This window comes from Girardinichthys multiradiatus, chromosome 19 (genome assembly GCF_021462225.1).
Source record: "Girardinichthys multiradiatus isolate DD_20200921_A chromosome 19, DD_fGirMul_XY1, whole genome shotgun sequence".
NCBI classification, from domain to species: domain Eukaryota; kingdom Metazoa; phylum Chordata; class Actinopteri; order Cyprinodontiformes; family Goodeidae; genus Girardinichthys; species Girardinichthys multiradiatus.
The window spans coordinates 1578107-1596100 of NC_061811.1; the positions used below are offsets into that span (position 1 = coordinate 1578107).

Genomic DNA, 17994 nt, shown 5'->3' on the forward strand with positions numbered 1-17994 from the left:
GTATTTAGGGGTATTAGACACTAGGGGTCTGAATCTAAACTCGTCCCACACGTTTTACATTTTCATTTTTAAAAACTGAGTATCATTTTCCTCCCACGTCACAGTCATGCACATCTATGTTTATTTTGTAAAATCCAAATAAAATACACTGAAGTTGTGTTCGTGCAGGGACTTATGTGAAAGTTCAAGTGGTATAAATAGTTTTGCAAGGCCCTGTGAATCAATACAACAGATAAAAACAAATCCACAGTGGAACTCTAGCTTTAGGGGCAAGGTTAAGATTTATTTCCTTTTGAAAATATATCCATAAATTTCTCATATGAAAACAATTATACAACCTTGAACATTTTATCACAACAGGATCACACAAATTAACACCCACCTCCCTGCATTACAAAGAGTTGCCCTTAAATGTTGTACTTATTTTTCCCACCATAAACATTAAAAACATTGTCAACAAAAACAGAACAAAACAAAACGGGAACAAGCCACTACAACATTCAGAACTGCCTTTTAGGAAGGGGGCGGGCGATATAGACAACTTTAAATGTTTCGATCAAAGAACCACTGAGGGGGGGTCAGCACATAAATCTGTAAAGCTCAGCTTGGTCTGGTCCAAAGAGGATGCCAGCCCGTAAATCTTTGCCACTGTGTCTGGCCACCGACTCTTTTATATTATATCGAAGGATTTGTCTGGCAGGAAAATCGGCCCATGATTTATTATGTAATAAAATGGGTTTAACATCACTTTCTGTGGCTGGAAAATGTTTTTCCTCTTTTTGTTCAGATGAAAAACAGACCCCGGACACTACTGTTTACCAGGAGAAGCATGTTTTCCTGAAAGGTACAGCCAAGAAACACCTTTTCAAGTTCAGAAAAAAACCCATTAGTCTTTTGTTTGGGGGGTAGGGGCAGGATGGTGGGGCAATGACCTACTTTACTACTGATGCAGCATTTCTTCAATATAGATTAATTTTGGGTTTGCATACAAACACCTGTTTTAATCAACAGGGACGTTACTGTTGGTACAAAAAAGAAAAAAATGCTTTGGACCCCAACATTTAGTTTAACTGCTCCACCATACGAGAAAGGCAATGCGTGCACATGCACAAAGAAACACACACACACACACACATCTTTCACACTGCAGCTAAGATGGGTACTAGACAATTTAGTCGTGACACGTTGCAGTGATGACAGCTGTACCGCCACGCAGCGATGTCCCCGTCTGTCCTAGCAGCTCCCTCCTTCACCTTGATGTCACATGACTCAACAATATCATTACTCTTCACATCTCCACCGAATCACACGCCTAGTGCAGCATTATATCAGTCCCATATTGATATGTTGGTTATAGCATTATATTCAGTGTACTGTATGAGAACATTATTTCATATAAACACGGTTTCATATTTCACAAGTCCACTTTATCACTAGACCACCGTCATATCCACATCCACTATAACAGTACATCACTTTCGTTTGTCACAAATCCACTTTTTCATAAAAAAACAAACAAAAACATTTTGTTTTTTGACTGATATGTGTGTTAGTCTTTATCAGCATCAGATCATTTTCATGTTAACTCGCCGTGGGCCGCTTGTTTCCGCCACGTCTGCAGCTGCCCCATTGGATTTCCGCGGGACGTACTCGATATCGAAGTTACTCTTATGTCGTCCTTTCCCCCGGCTCCAGGCAAACAGAAGAAGGAAGCAGAAAACGACCACACCTAGGAAGGACAGACAGCCCATAGCTGCAGATATAAGTATAGTCTTCATGTCAATAGGAACTGTCATGTTGTACAACACTGTTCCATTCCCCCATGTGCTGTTAGAGTCTGTCAGATAGTTTGAGCTCCTGTTGCTATAGTAAGATCTGTCCCCGATGCCCAGGCTCTTCACAGCTAAGGATGCCGACAGACTGGCGTTGCCAGCAGCGTTACTGGCAACACACAAGTACACACCACTGTCATGCAGCTCAGCAGCCTTGATCTCCAGGGTGCCGTCTGGTTGCACCTCCACCCTACCGCTGCTTTTAGTCGTGATGTAGCGTCTATGAGGTGTAATCCAGACCACAGAGGGCCGAGGCGCTCCCTCCGCCGTGCAGCTCAGATGCACCGGTTGACCCTCATTAGCCATCAGTAGCTGTGTTGTGTTGGGTCCGATCCGTGGCTTGGTGCAGGTCATGTACCTTGACACCAGAGGCTCCTTGAGATCACGGAGAGTTCTGCCCAGGAGGTGCTGTGGTGCACTGCACTCAGGCTGGATGTCTAGAATCTGCAGAGAAGGAGGCTTGTAGCTGTTAAGAAGCCAAAGCAACCTGCAGTCACACACAAGTGGGTTTCCACCGAGACAAAGCCTCTGCAGGGTGTCGGCTGAGGCAAACACCCCCCTCTCCAGAGAGTCCAGGCGGTTCTGTGACACATCCAATAGCTGAAGGGATTTAAGGCCCACAAATGCAAGGGGCTCAATGGAAAGTAGCTGAGCCCCTTGGAGGCGAAGCTCCTGCAGCTGAGGGAGGTGACCAAGCTCTCCTTGGTGGATGTGCTGGATGCGGCTGTAGGACAGATTAAGGTGTGTGAGGTAGGGCAGATTGCGTAGTGCTACACCAGGAAAGGCAGACAAGTTAGTGTTGGTTATGAACAAGGTTGTCAGGTTGAGGCCATGCAGTGAGAGTGGAGGCAGAGTTTCCAGCAACGGCCAGAAATCAATGTCCAGGTGGCGGAGACGAGTTAGCCTCTTAAAGGAGAAAGGTTTGAGAAAACTAATGCTCAGAAAGCGCATGTGTAGCTCAATGAGATTGTGCAGATGTGCCAAAGCATCGGTCGGAACCACAGTCAGATTGGACCGTTCTAACGTCAGACTCTGAATTCCAAGTAATCCCGTGAAGGCCCGCTGAGAGATGAAAACCAGTTGGTTGTTACCAACCTCCAGGAATGTCAATCTGTGCAGATCCTGGAAGGCATGATCCAGGAGAATCACCAGTCGGTTGTGGCTCAGATCGAGGTGGGTGAGATTCGTCAAGCCTGATAGCACTCCCTTAGCAACCAGCATGAGCTGGTTGCTGCGAAAATTGAGCGAGCGGAGAGCAAGGTTAGAGTGAAAGCAGCCAGGTTCGAGCACACTGATAAGGTTGTCGCTGAGATCAAGGTCTTCCAGCTGCAGGAAGGAGGAGAAGTTGTACGCTGTGATGAGGCGTAGCTTGTTCTTGCTGAGGTCCAGAGTGCGTGTCTCAATGGGTACGCCTTCAGGGATGCTGGGCAGGCGCTTGCGGTGGCAGCTGACAGACTTGGTTTGGGCAGAGCACTCACATCGGGCAGGGCAGCTCAAAGCTGAGCTTGTGAGGACAATCAGCAAGGCCCCGCCCAGGAGGAGGTGGCAGTGGTGCTGGGCTGGGTGGTGCATGTCTCTTTTACCCACGTTGCCCACCATCATGGCAAACAGAGCACCATCACGAACAAGCCCTGCAACACAGAAAACAGCAAGTAAGTTAAAATACTCCTGCTGTCGGCACATACAGGTCCTTCTCAAAATATTAGCATATTGTGATAAAGTTCATTATTTTCCATAATGTCATGATGAAAATTTAACATTCATATATTTTAGATTCATTGCACACTAACTGAAATATTTCAGGTCTTTTATTGTCTTAATACGGATGATTTTGGCATACAGCTCATGAAAACCCAAAATTCCTATCTCACAAAATTAGCATATCATTAAAAGGGTCTCTAAACGAACTATGAACCTAATCATCTGAATCAACGAGTTAACTCTAAACACCTGCAAAAGATTCCTGAGGCCTTTAAAACTCCCAGCCTGGTTCATCACTCAAAACCCCAATCATGGGTAAGACTGCCGACCTGACTGCTGTCTAGAAGGCCACTATTGACACCCTCAAGCAAGAGGGTAAGACACAGAAAGACATTTCTGAACGAATAGGCTGTTCCCAGAGTGCTGTATCAAGGCACCTCAGTGGGAAGTCTGTGGGAAGGAAAAAGTGTGGCAGAAAACGCTGCACAACGAGAAGAGGTGACCGGACCCTGAGGAAGATTGTGGAGAAGGGCCGATTCCAGACCTTGGGGGACCTGCGGAAGCAGTGGACTGAGTCTGGAGTAGAAACATCCAGAGCCACCGTGCACAGGCGTGTGCAGGAAATGGGCTACAGGTGCCGCATTCCCCAGGTCAAGCCATTTTTGAACCAGAAACAGCGACAGAAGCGCCTGACCTGGGCTACAGAGAAGCAGCACTGGACTGTTGCTCAGTGGTCCAAAGTACTTTTTTCGGATGAAAGCAAATTCTGCATGTCATTCGGAAATCAAGGTGCCAGAGTCTAGAGGAAGACTGGGGAGAAGGAAATGCCAAAATGCCAGAAGTCCAGTGTCAAGTACCCACAGTCAGTGATGGTCTGGGGTGCCGTGTCAGCTGCTGATGTTGGTCCACTGTGTTTTATCAAGGGCAGGGTCAATGCAGCTAGCTATCAGGAGATTTTGGAGCACTTCATGCTTCCATCTGCTGAAAAGCTTTATGGAGATGAAGATTTCATGTTTCAGCACGACCTGGCACCTGCTCACAGTGCCAAAACCACTGGTAAATGGTTTACTGACCATGGTATCACTGTGCTCAATTGGCCTGCCAACTCTCCTGACCTGAACCCCATAGAGAATCTGTGGGATATTGTGAAGAGAACGTTGAGAGACTCAAGACCCAACACTCTGGATGAGCTAAAGGCCGCTATCGAAGCATCCTGGGCCTCCATAAGACCTCAGCAGTGCCACAGGCTGATTGCCTCCATGCCACGCCGCATTGAAGCAGTCATTTCTGCAAAAGGATTCCCGACCAAGTATTGAGTGCATAACTGTACATGATTATTTGAAGGTTGACGTTTTTTGTATTAAAAACACTTTTCTTTTATTGGTCTGATGAAATATGCTAATTTTGTGAGATAGGAATTTTGGGTTTTCATGAGCTGTATGCCAAAATCATCCGTATTAAGACAATAAAAGACCTGAAATATTTCAGTTAGTGTGCAATGAATCTAAAATATATGAATGTTAAATTTTCATCATGACATTATGGAAAATAATGAACTTTATCACAATATGCTAATATTTTGAGAAGGACCTGTAGAACAGCTTCTTACAGGTTCAACCTCATGGATTTTGTGTGTACTTGAACTGCAAACCCTTTTCTCCTTCTAATTAGCCGCCTCCTTCATCTGCAAAGACAATTCAATAGAATAAAAATCATGGCAGGGTAAAAAAAGGGAGATGTAGAAAAATCTTAGGCAGAAAGGTGTGAACGTTTATCAGTGTGTTAGAACAAAAGGTTGCAGGCTAAGTAGAGGTGTTTTCTGAGGATGAAGATGTTTCAGCCTGATGGCGAGAGGAAAAAAACTCTGTTAGCTTCAGCCAGGCTAAATGCCCTCATGGACTCGTCTTAAAATAGAAAAGAATAGAATAGAAATCTTTATTGCCATTGTACTGGGGGTACAACAAAGTTTAGTCTTTGTAGGATGTGTGTGAGTTTTGCATGGCAGATATCTGAGGGTGTTTGTTTGTTTGCTGCAAGAAATAAAGCCATTTTATTGGCTAATTGGTCCACTTTACCATGTACATGCTTCAATGCTTCAGGATACATTTTAAATCTTAGCTTATTGTGGATTTTCTCAAATTCACACAGAATCCTGTAAAACGTGTTGTGAAAACATATTTACCCCCTTAAAGACTTTGACCTGTTTTTTGTCACATTTAAATGTTACAGGTGAACAAATTAATTCTAGTATGAGAAAAAAGATAAGCTGAATAGATTCAGAAAACAGTTTTCAAATGATGATAGCAAAACCAACATGACCCTGTGTAAAAAAGTAATTATCCCTTAAACCTAATAACTGGTAGTTCCACAATGGCCATCAGGTGTTTATAATAGCTGGTACTAAGTATTGATATAATATAATATAATATAATAATGTATAGACTTTATTGATCTCACAATGGAGAAAATGTCCTCTCCATTTTACTCATCCCTTAGGGAGCAGTGGGCTGCCATTGTGCGGCGCCTGGGAGCATTAAGGGACTAAGGGGTCTTTCTCAGGGACCCAGAGTGGGTGGCTGTTGGATTCAAACCAGGGTACGTGTGGCCTCTCAGGGTCGCAAATGCCCTCCTCTCTAACCACTGGGTCACCACTCCCCAATCACTGTGGATGAATTTAGACCCACTCTGCTTTGCTGATCTGTTTTAATTAAGCCACAGTAAACGTTTTTTTCATGCAGACTGCATCTCCACAAATCCATCTGTTTTGATTAATTCGGGACCAATAAGAGGTGGATTTGTTGGTTTGGATCATTATCCTGCTGCTAAACCCAAGTGAGCTACTAGAGGATTTTTCTTTTGCAGAATTCATGATTTCATAAATTATGGCTGACATTCAGGTCCTGAAGAAGCAAAGCAGCCCCAGGCCATTACACTACCACCACCACGTTTGACTGTAGGTATGATGTGTTGAAGGGTCAGCAGTGGTTCTAGCCTTGGAAGTTTCCCATGGAGCCCATTTATGCCCGATCTCTCTTTCTTATTGTTGAATCATGAACTCTGATCATGACTGGGGAAGTGAGGAGTGCAGAGCTTTAGAGGTTGTCCTGGGTTCATCTGTGACCTCCTGGATGAGGCTTTATAATCCTTCCAAGACTGGTAGAAGTCAATCTTACATAAAGGAAGAGTGTTAATGATACATACAAAGATAATGGAAAGAGTCACTCCCTCTGAATGGACTTACGATATGGAGGTTCCGTTCTCTGATGAAGAATGGGACAAAGCCCTTCATAAAGTACATATGTCATCCATCTGCTCACAACATGTGCTAATACAGTTTGAAAATTGTATACCGTCTAGATTATTCAGAAGTCAAACTTGCAGGAATATTTCCAAACATTAACCCCACGTGCAACAGATGCACCCAGGCCACGGGAACTACATATCATATGTTATGGTCTTGCTCAAGGCTCGAGGAGTTCTGGAAATAATTTATTTAAAACATTATCCCAGGTGTTTAATAATAATAATCAGCCTTCTCCTATAACTACCATTACACCATGCCCAGATGATGTAAATAATCCTCCAATATACCTACACCATGTCATCGTCTTCTCCAACTTATAGTTACTTATTAAGACAAATGATGCATAATATAAAACTGGAAAAAATCAGATCCACCATTAATGGCTCTACTGACAAATGCCATAAAATATGAAACCCATTTATTCAATATGTGAATACGCTGCCTGGTTTGGAGTTATATTTATGTGTGTCATTTCTTATGTACTGTTGATCAGTCTTGCCTATGCTACAATATGAATAGGATGCCCAAGGTTGCTTTTTTCCTATCTGTTTTGTCTGAGCCATGCGAGTCTTTGTCACATATGATTACACATACTAGAATTGTGAAAATGTAATTAGTTTAATTCAATTCAATTCAATTCAAAAATACTTTATTAATCCCAAAGGGAAATTAAATGTTGTTGTAGCTCATATTATGAAGGTTTCCTCAAAGAGTCGTTGTAGATGCTGATGTTTGTGGGCAGGAAGGATCTCCTGTAGGTCTGTCTTACAGCAGATCTGAAGAAGCCTCTGACTGAAGACACTCTGTTGTTGTAGGACAGTCTCATGAAGAGGATGCTCAGGGTTCTCCATAATGTTCTTCATTTTATGAAGAATTCATCTTTCCACAATGATCTCCAGAGGTTCCAGAGGAGTCCCCAGAACAGAACCAGCCTTCTTTATCAGCTTGTTGAGCTTTTTTAAGTCCCTGGTTCTGATGCTGCTACCCCAGCAGATGATGGTAGAAGAGATCAGACTTTCCACAACAGACTTATAGAAGATCTGCAGCATCTTGCTGCAAACACCAAAGGACCTAAGCTTCCTCAAGAAGTACAGTCTGCTCTGTCACTTCTTGTAGATGGCTTCACAGTTGCATCTCCACTCTAGTCTGTTGTCCAGGTGAACACCGAGGTATTTATACTCCTCCACCACCTCCACTTCTTCTCCCATGATAGAAATAGTTTTTGACAAATCTTAATCTTTAATCTTTGTTTGTTTGCTTGAAAAGCAATACAAATAAAGTGTTTAAAAAAGGAGTTAATATTAAGGTTTGAAAACACATTTTTGAATTTAATCAGGCTATTTTTGTCTCATTTGAAAATCTCGTTGATGATCTGAAACATCTAAATGTGAACAAAAAGCAGAAAGACCTGTATGAACGCTCAGATATCTATTTATGACACCACTCTGTCAAAGTTTGGAAGAAGACGAAACTGGTTTGTAATGATCAGGAATAACCAGTGTCACTGTCCACAGTGAAGCCAGTTTTATATCACAACTGACTGAGATGTTGCTGACTAGGTTTCTGGAGTGGGCTTTCTGAAGCTCCAACCTAAACCTCACAGGAGATTTCTGCGCAATGCTTAAAAGTCGGGTCCATGCAGGGATCTCAGCCAGTTTGAAAGAATGATTGAGAATGATGCCAGAAGCTTGTTGTTTCATATTAATAGGCATGTGATCAAGGTGCACCCTGCTAAGAAAACCAAATATTAGTGAGGGTGTATGTATGTATGCATATTAGTCCCCAGTTTTGTCCTGTGTGAAAAAAACAAAATCCACGGATAATTCAAAGCCGTGCACCACATTCATGTGATGTATGACTATTCCATTCTGCATGGGAAAACAAGAGAAAACATCAATTCAAAAAGCAACTGGATGGAAACGTTTCACAGCAGCTGGATCTGTTTTTCCTTTCTTGCAGAAATGATTTAGTCAAGTTTTATCTCATAATAAATCCATTAGGCACATCACTTACAAGCTACATTGCTCTATGCACAGCATGTTGAACCTGAAGCATGCTTTCTGCAGATTTCCTCCTTTCACGATTCTAAAACAGCGCCTAACATGAGCGTTTGAGTTGGTTAATTTTGTGTCATTTATTGTGTATTTGCCAATTTCATCATTTTCTTCCTGTACTGGATGCGGTAAACAGGAGGTGGAAGAAGCACTCACGGCGGGGAAATGAGGAGACGGAGCGGAGCGGGAAAACACCTTCCAGCAGCCACAGGTTGTTGAATTGACAGATGGTTTGTAGACGGAGAGGCTGATCATAATTGCCTCTTTACCCGTAAAATCTGCATTCTGCTCAAGGCAATCCTTGCCAATTAGGGGAACAACGTGTAAAACGCATCTGTGAGCAAAGGAAATTTGAATCCTAAAGAAAAGAAGTATATTAAAAAATAAGAAAGGCGCCTTTAGAAAGCTTCTGTAGAGTGCTAGTTGAGCCAGAAAAAGCAGAACCATGCCAAGGTAAGCAGAGCAGCACACAGACGGACACATACCTTACTTTGATTGCAAAGTGTCAGAAAATAGCCGAGATGAGGCAGAAGGAGCCCTGCTATCTGCTGCACCGCTCTTATCTCCATACCTCCCTCTGTCTTCCTCTCCTCCTCCTCCTATCTCCATCTAATCTCTCCGTTCTCCTGTCGGCACATCCTCCTCCCAGCTCCTGCTCTCTCCCCGGTTCTCCGAGCCGGGCCCTGGTGAAAGCCCCGGTCCGCTCTGGTCATCAGTCCCTGTAGGGTGGGGGGTTTATCGATCGCAGCGCAGACGCATCAGATGCCAGCAACGTAGCCTTTCACAAAGAGCAGTCCGTTGCCACGGCAACCACAAACCCCTACTCTCATCCGCTCTTTGTGCCAATCAAATTAATGAAAAAAACGGGAGCGGGATGAGGACGATGACGTATTGGTTGGATTTATTCAACTCCTTGGAGAAAATGTTTGAATTCAGCTCAAAGAAAGAAATTCACAAGCCAATCAGAACCCGGCTGAAGGTGCTTTAAAGCTGTCCCTCTGACGGCCTTATTTGTCCACCTGTCTTGTTGCCTGTCCATTTGATTCTCTGGTAACTGTCCACGTCCCTCCACCTTATTATCCATCCACTCTCTGCCTCTGTCTCTGTGCATTTATCAGTCTGCCTCCAGCCGTCAGCTCCTCTTCCTTCTGCCTCACTGTGTTAATAATTAGAGTCCAGGTGGCTGCGGCTGCAGAGATGACCGGGTCCTGGGATCTGTTGGAGAGAAACAGCTTTCCAAACCAGCCTGGCACTGTGTGAAAAAGTAATTAACCTCCTTGTTAAGTCATGAATTAACTGTGATTAACTTTGTTTTATGGTTCAACAACACCAGCCACATCTAGGCCTGGTTGCTGTAGGGTAAAAGATTTTAAAGATCTCAAAAAGCAACTGATAATGCCCCAACGTAAAGAAATTCAAGAACAGATGAGCAACAAAGTCAGTAACATCCAGTGGTGATTTAATTTGGTCAACTTGGGAAGTTGCCCAGGGAGGCTGAAGAAGGGGGCGCACCATTGCCAATTAAAACAAAAAACTAACACCTATTTACCTCCAAGTTGCACCCTAAATATAAGTGATTTTTTTTGCCTGTGCAGTCACTAATGAGTTGGCGCCCCATGTTTTTCTAGTTATGTTTCTATTAGTTTGTATCCTTGAATGTCTGTTTTGCTCCAGTCACGTTGTGTTCTCTCTTGTCTGTCAATTAACTTCATTCGGTTCACCTGCACCTAGCATTCAGTCTCCTCGTTTCACCTGGTTTTGGTTCCATATATACACATCTGATCTGTTCATTCCTCGCGGAAACATTTTGGATCATTCACTCACTCTGTTCATGTCTTGTCCTTTTGCTCATGCCAAGCCTGTCTTGCCAGCCTGCCCATGTCTGTTTTTGCCATCACCCTCTGAAGTAAGTTTTTTTGTTCATTAAATAATTTCACCTACCGTCATGCTGCCTGTCCGTCTGCATTCCGGGGTCCTCCACTACACAAGTCGTGACATGGACAAATATTCACAGATTTAAAGTTCTCAAAACGAAGTGCTGTTAAAACCCAAACTGTATTTTTTTCTAGCTGTGGTGAGCTGGACAGCAGACTACACGATCATTTTAATCCACAACATGTCTTGCTTTGAGCGCCCCACATAACATTGGTCTAAAAATGAAGCTGAACCCAAGACTGGTGCTGAGGGACCACCTGCAAAGTGCAACACTGAGCTAGAAAATCCGTCTGTATCTTAATCTGATTCAAAGAAGGTCCCGGGTTCGATTCCCGGCCGGGGGTCTTTCTGCATGGAGTTTGTATGTTCTCCCCGTGCATGCGTGGGTTCTCTCCAGGTAATCCGGCTTCCTCCCACAGTCCAAAGACATACCTGTTGGGTTAATTGGTCTCTCTAAATTGTCTTTAGGCACCAGCTTCCCTGCGACCCACTTTAGAAGAAGCACTATAGAAAATTACCGACTGACAATAATTTGATGATTTCTTACTTTACTGCTGCCAAATGTACCTCAGGTATTCCTGAGAGAAAGCCAGATGACGCCAGTAAAAAACAGACCTGATTTCTGATTTCTCAGTTAGACATGTCTATATATGCTATTTTTAGTTGTAAATGTGTCCTTACTGCACAGTCTCTAATTTCTTATTTCTATTGTTATATTTCATCTTTGAATCTGTGTGCTTTACCTGTGACTTAGGTACACCAGAATTTCCTCACTGAGGGACAACAATAGATATTTCTATTCTATTCTATTCTATTCTATTCTATTCTATTCTATTCTATTCTATTCTATTCATAGTTGGGACTGTATTTCGTCTCGGTTTAGACCAATTGTTTGAACATGCTGTACAGGATGTACTCTGACAGGAAGATGCTTTCTAAACTTGATCAGAGACAAGGTTCAGTTCTTTAAGAAACTAATTTCTATTTGCTGCTAATTAACCTGCAACAGTTTACTCGAAGGAAGAAGTCATGGTGAATATTTTTCTAATTCAAATATATAAGTCACTGACAGTAACATGTACAGTCATGTGCAAAAGTTTTAGACAGGTGTGAATAAATGCTGTAAAGAAAGAGTTAATCATTTATTTTTATCAATCAACAAAAATCAGAGAATGAACAAAAGAGAAATCTAAATCAAATCAATATTCGGTGTGACCACCCTATGCTGTCAGAACAGCATCCATTCTGCTAGGTAGACTTACACACAGTTGTTGAAGGAACTCGGCTGGTAGGTTGTTCAGAATCAGAATCAGAATCAGAAAAGCTTTATTGCCAATTACGTTTTTGGACATACAAGGAATTTGTTTTGGCGTAGTCGGTGCAATACAATACAAATTAAACAGTATAAACATATCTACAATATAATATAAATATATGTGCACAGTTTTAAGTGAGTGAGAGTAAATATAGAGCAGTATAAGATGCAAGAGCATCTTGGAGAACTTACCATAGATCTTCTGTGGATGGAGGCTTTCTCACATCCTTCTGTCTCTTCATGTAATCCCAGATACACTCCATGATGTTGAGATCAGGGCTCTGTGGGCCAGACCATCACTTTCAGTAAGTCTTGTTCTTTACGCTGAAGATAGTTCTTCAGGACTCTTAATGAACCCAAACATCTGACTGATGTCAGTTACAGGTGATGGAGCTGATGTTGTTGTGGCAGACTGTTGCTGCCTAATTAACCTAAAAGCTCTTCTCTCTGCCCACCTCCACGATATTCTTCGATCATGACTCTACTGACCTCTATGGGTTGTTTGGCTTATATTTGCATTATGTGAAATAATTCTTTACTGTGACTCTTGTACATTTTTCCTTCATCACTCTTAGACCAGTCTATCATGTGGTTTATAGCCCTGGGAAGTCAGGAAGTCTGATTAGCTGAAATGTTGTCATTTACAGGTCCTTCTCAAAATATTAGCATATTGTGATAAAGTTCATTATTTTCCATAATGTCATGATGAAAATTTAACATTCATATATTTTAGATTTATTGCACACTAACTGAAATATTTCAGGTCTTTTATTGTCTTAATACGGATGATTTTGGCATACAGCTCATGAAAACCCAAAATTCCTATCTCACAAAATTAGCATATCATTAAAAGGGTCTCTAAACGAGCTATGAACCTAATCATCTGAATCAACGAGTTAACTCTAAACACCTGCAAAAGATTCCTGAGGCCTTTAAAACTCCCAGCCTGGTTCATCACTCAAAACCCCAATCATGGGTAAGACTGCCGACCTGAGTGCTGTCCAGAAGGCCACTATTGACACCCTCAAGCAAGAGGGTAAGACACAGAAAGACATTTCTGAACGAATAGGCTGTTCCCAGAGTGCTGTATCAAGGCACCTCAGTGGGAAGTCTGTGGGAAGGAAAAAGTGTGGCAGAAAACGCTGCACAACGAGAAGAGGTGACCGGACCCTGAGGAAGATTGTGGAGAAGGGCCGATTCCAGACCTTGGGGGACCTGCGGAAGCAGTGGACTGAGTATGGAGTAGAAACATCCAGAGCCACCGTGCACAGGTGTGTGCAGGAAATGGGCTACAGGTGCCGCATTCCCCAGGTCAAGCCACTTTTGAACCAGAAACAGCGGCAGAAGCGCCTGACCTGGGCTACAGAGAAGCAGCACTGGACTGTTGCTCAGTGGTCCAAAGTACTTTTTCGGATGAAAGCAAATTCTGCATGTCATTCGGAAATCAAGGTGCCAGAGTCTGGAGGAAGACTGGGGAGAAGGAAATGCCAAAATGCCAGAAGTCCAGTGTCAAGTACCCACAGTCAGTGATGGTCTGGGGTGCCGTGTCAGCTGCTGGTGTTGGTCCACTGTGTTTTATCAAGGGCAGGGTCAATGCAGCTAGCTATCAGGAGATTTTGGAGCACTTCATGCTTCCATCTGCTGAAAAGCTTTATGGAGATGAAGATTTCATTTTTCAGCACGACCTGGCACCTGCTCACAGTGCCAAAACCACTGGTAAATGGTTTACTGACCATGGTATCACTGTGCTCAATTGGCCTGCCAACTCTCCTGACCTGAACCCCATAGAGAATCTGTGGGATATTGTGAAGAGAACGTTGAGAGACTCAAGACCCAACACTCTGGATGAGCTAAAGGCCGCTATCGAAGCATCCTGGGCCTCCATAAGACCTCAGCAGTGCCACAGGCTGATTGCCTCCATGCCACGCCGCATTGAAGCAGTCATTTCTGCCAAAGGATTCCCGACCAAGTATTGAGTGCATAACTGTACATGATTATTTGAAGGTTGACGTTTTTTGTATTAAAAACACTTTTCTTTTATTGGTCGGATGAAATATGCTAATTTTGTGAGATAGGAATTTTGGGTTTTCATGAGCTGTATGCCAAAATCATCTGTATTAAGACAATAAAAGACCTGAAATATTTCAGTTAGTGTGCAATGAATCTAAAATATAGGAATGTTAAATTTTCATCATGACATTATGGAAAATAATGAACTTTATCACAATATGCTAATATTTTGAGAAGGACCTGTAGACATTAACAGCAAAGCAACCAGAAATGATTTAATTGTAACCCAGGCTTTTGTTGCCATGTGAGTCAAAGTTTGCAATGGTGAGGGTTCATTATAACAAAGGTAAAAAAGGATTTGGAATCAATCATGAGTTAAGATCTAATATAACCTCTTATGTTAATTTTAATAAACCAGTGAGGCTGAAATAAATCAATTCTGCACAGCAGAGTTGGTCACAATTCCTCCTCTGTGTTATGATTATGATTGTTTGGCTATTAGCAACTAATAATAATTAATTAACCAGTATTGACAAAATTATTAATAAAGTTTTCAGTCAGAATAATAAATCAGGGAACCACCTGATCAGGAATCATTAGCCAAAAAACGTTCAGTCTGTCAAGTATTGTCCTATAAATGTGAGCCCAACATGGTGAGGAAGGTCCAAAGGGCATTGAGTTGTGTGGTGAAGATGGCATCTTGGTCTGGCCGTGTGGATGCGTGGCGGGATGGGTGGCCTTCACTGTAGCCGCTTGGGAGACCCCTGCTTGGCTGACACAGGTGCAGGTGGGCAGGGCTGCAGTTCCTTCACCGTCTTCTCTCAGGGCAGCAGAAAGGAAACCCTTGGAGGATGTCTTTCTGGGGAATCTGTAATGCCTCAGATTCTGTCCTGCAGGAGCTCAGACAAAACTATTTCAGGCAGTTTGTCTTATTTTCAGCCATTATACAGTTGCTGGGTACGCAGACAGCTAATTGTATTTAATGTTTGATCCAAAGATTCTTCAAAGAAAAAGACTCAGCAATGAGTTTCAGACCCTCACCTGCATTGTCTCTCATTTAGCTGCTCTAGTGGCGGGCAGCGGGATAGAGAGATAATTGCTGCTGTACGCCAGAGTTTTATATACTGACATTAAGGAGATTCCTGTTGTGACTCCTTCTTCCTGGGGCTGGCCTTAAAAATAGGTTAACACTGTGCAAAATGGGATTCAGGGTTTTATTTTACCAGTAGTTCTCTGTGTACAGTTCAAGTCCATGTCTCATCCATAACTGGGGCAGAACAACCATGATTTTAAAAACTCATCACCAGTTATCACAAACACTTAATGGAGGCTGTTTCGGCAGAGGAAGAAGCAAGATATTAGGCTTAGGGCGTAAATACTTTTTCACACAGGGTCAGGTAAAATTGAATAGATTTTTTACACCTTGATAAATGAAATCATCATTTGAAATCAGTTTTGTTGTTTTTACTCATGTTATAATTGTTTGATATTAGAATTCATTTGATTATCTAAAGCATTTAAGTGGGACAAAAAGCAAAATCAGAAGAAAAACCCTTTTCCATTACAATCCAGCTTGCAGGTATTTAAGCTCACATCAGATTCAACATTTTTGTTTTTAAACCAAATTTAAAAGGTGCAGCAGCAGATAAAGATCTTTATGGTGGTTTTTGAAATTGATCTGAAAGACTACTGTGTTACTTCAAAGGATTTGCATAACACAGATGATTCTCCAAAGACTAGAAAAACATGTCCTTGGACTGAAAATCCATTTCAATGTAGGAGAGCATAACCTTGAAAATGATGAGGCTTTCATTCTTCAGAACAACAGTGCTTTGCTTGATGTCTCAATCCATATCTGCTACTCTGAGTCAAACGTCCTCCTACTGGTGTCATCCTTCGCATTTCCTCTTACGTGCTCTAAAGACACAATGCTGATGACTGACAACGATTGAGGGCATAAGTAAACATTAGGAACAAATGCAAATGATTCAAATGACATACATTTCTGCTTGTTTTTCTATCTGCACTGGGACACATACTGAAGGTAAACTTAATAAGGGTAAACTTTTACAAGAAAACATTGGTGTTTCTTAAGGCATAACTGTCGGCATGCATTGGAGTGGGTCACAGCAGAGCTGGGAGGAAGGAGAGTCTACTCTGGGACCATAATTCTTTGCCCCAGGCGAAGGAGTGCTTTGGTATCTTCTAGAGGATGGATGGATGTGTTGGGACCACAGCCATGGGGACAACATGATAAGAACTTTTCTGAAACTTTAAAAATAAATCGCATTAACCCACTTCCAGCACAGCCAGAAGAGGGGTAACAGCGGACTTCCCGTGATGTCATTGTCCGAATATAAACCCCGCTTTTGCAACAAACTGACCTCTTCCATACGGGTCCCCAGAGGAACTGGATGGAGGGACACAGCTAATGTCTCTTTGCTGGCAAACAGACATAACTCCTCAAACTGGATCCAAGAGTGTCATACGATCACACAATCACATGCACTAAGTTAAGTAGGAATGAATTGTTGTTTGTGTATCCGGTATTCATTCATGGACGGGGTAATTAAGGTACAAGCGTGGCTTGACTTTCTCTCTGAGGTCGACAGAAGCAAACTGTGTTCCAGAGAGTTCCCAGCAGAGACCCTGTCTCTACAACGCCAAGTGGAGCAGTTTTCCCGGTCTGAAGGAAGAACAACGGGACCACATCACCGTGGTTACAGCAGTAACGTGCAGTTTGGCCGGCCAACAGAACGAGCCCCCCCACCCCACGGCTACGGAAGTTAGCTGCAGCTAACCCTTTGTTCACTGTGGATGTTTTCTTCAAACTTCGTTGCCCGGAAAACATTTCGTCAGCACGGTTCATATAAGACGTTGTGTTTTGGGCAGAGAGAAGTAGTTTAGAGTGAAATAATCTAAACATTTTTTGTTTTATGACCTTTGGTTTTGTTTGTGCTGAAACTCAGCTATCTTAGTGCTACCAGATTGTCTGCTCAGCACATGTGCTTAGTTTATGTGTTCTGTGTTTGTGTTTTTTTTAAAGCTTCTTTTGTTAGCTTTAACTACTAACAGCTAAGAACACATGCTTGCCTACTAAAGATCATTTACCCAAAAAGGTTGTTAGTTTTCAATCTAGTAAAATAATATTTCCCTAAATATTATTTTACTAAACTTCATAACTAAGTAACACAATTAAGCCCATTTCTCAAAGATTTGGTTCTTAGTCAAAATAATATTTCTTTAAATATTATTTCAATAAATAAAGGCAGCTAATGAGACACCGTTGAGAATTGGTCATCCAGAAGGTTGGTTTTATTCAGCAGATTATTATTTAAAACATTCTTTTATTAAAATAATATTTTATCTGATCTTACATTGTGAATGGTTGTCTAAACGTTTGCTGATTATTTCCTAAGTTGGTTCCAAGACTAACTTAACTTCATTTCCAGATTCTTCAAGATAATTCTTGGTTCTCAAACATTAACATTGCATGGTAATGTTGCATCACTCTTTTTGGTCATAATTTTCAATCATCTTTAATCAACTTGTTTATATTGTACATAGTCCATTAGTCTTCATTATTCTTTCATTCTGTTTGGTAGTTTAGTTGAATTGTTTTAGCAAAGTAAAGAGTTTGTTGATTGAAATATGTTTGACTTTTTTTTGTTAATAAATTCTTGTATTTTAAGAAATTGTGTGAATTTATTCCATATATGTGCAGAGTTTATGCTGTTCAATAATGTCAGAGCTCGTCTCACACCTTTCTATTTTGTCCTAATACCATCGCCTTACTGGGCTGGTATTCACAGGACAACCCTTAACAGACTCAAATATTATTTG

General features: G+C 42.0%; 1 protein-coding gene across 4 annotated transcripts in view; it reads right to left on the bottom strand.

Moving 5' to 3' along the window:
* Positions 1–262: 262 nt before the first annotated feature.
* lingo2b (leucine rich repeat and Ig domain containing 2b) overlaps positions 263–17994 on the bottom strand; it is a 69708-nt gene continuing 51976 nt past the window's right edge. The window contains exons 1-2 of one of the 4 annotated variants that reach the window (XM_047346129.1): positions 12334–12548; positions 263–3463 (exon numbers count right to left, since the gene is read on the bottom strand). In XM_047346129.1, coding sequence (XP_047202085.1) covers positions 1566–3434 — 1869 coding nt within the window. In that variant the 5' untranslated portion in view covers positions 3435–3463; positions 12334–12548 and the 3' untranslated portion in view covers positions 263–1565. Of the gene's footprint in view, positions 3464–9376; positions 10495–12333; positions 12549–17994 lie in introns of those variants that run through there. The other 3 variants (XM_047346125.1, XM_047346126.1, XM_047346128.1) reach the window with 3 other exon arrangements.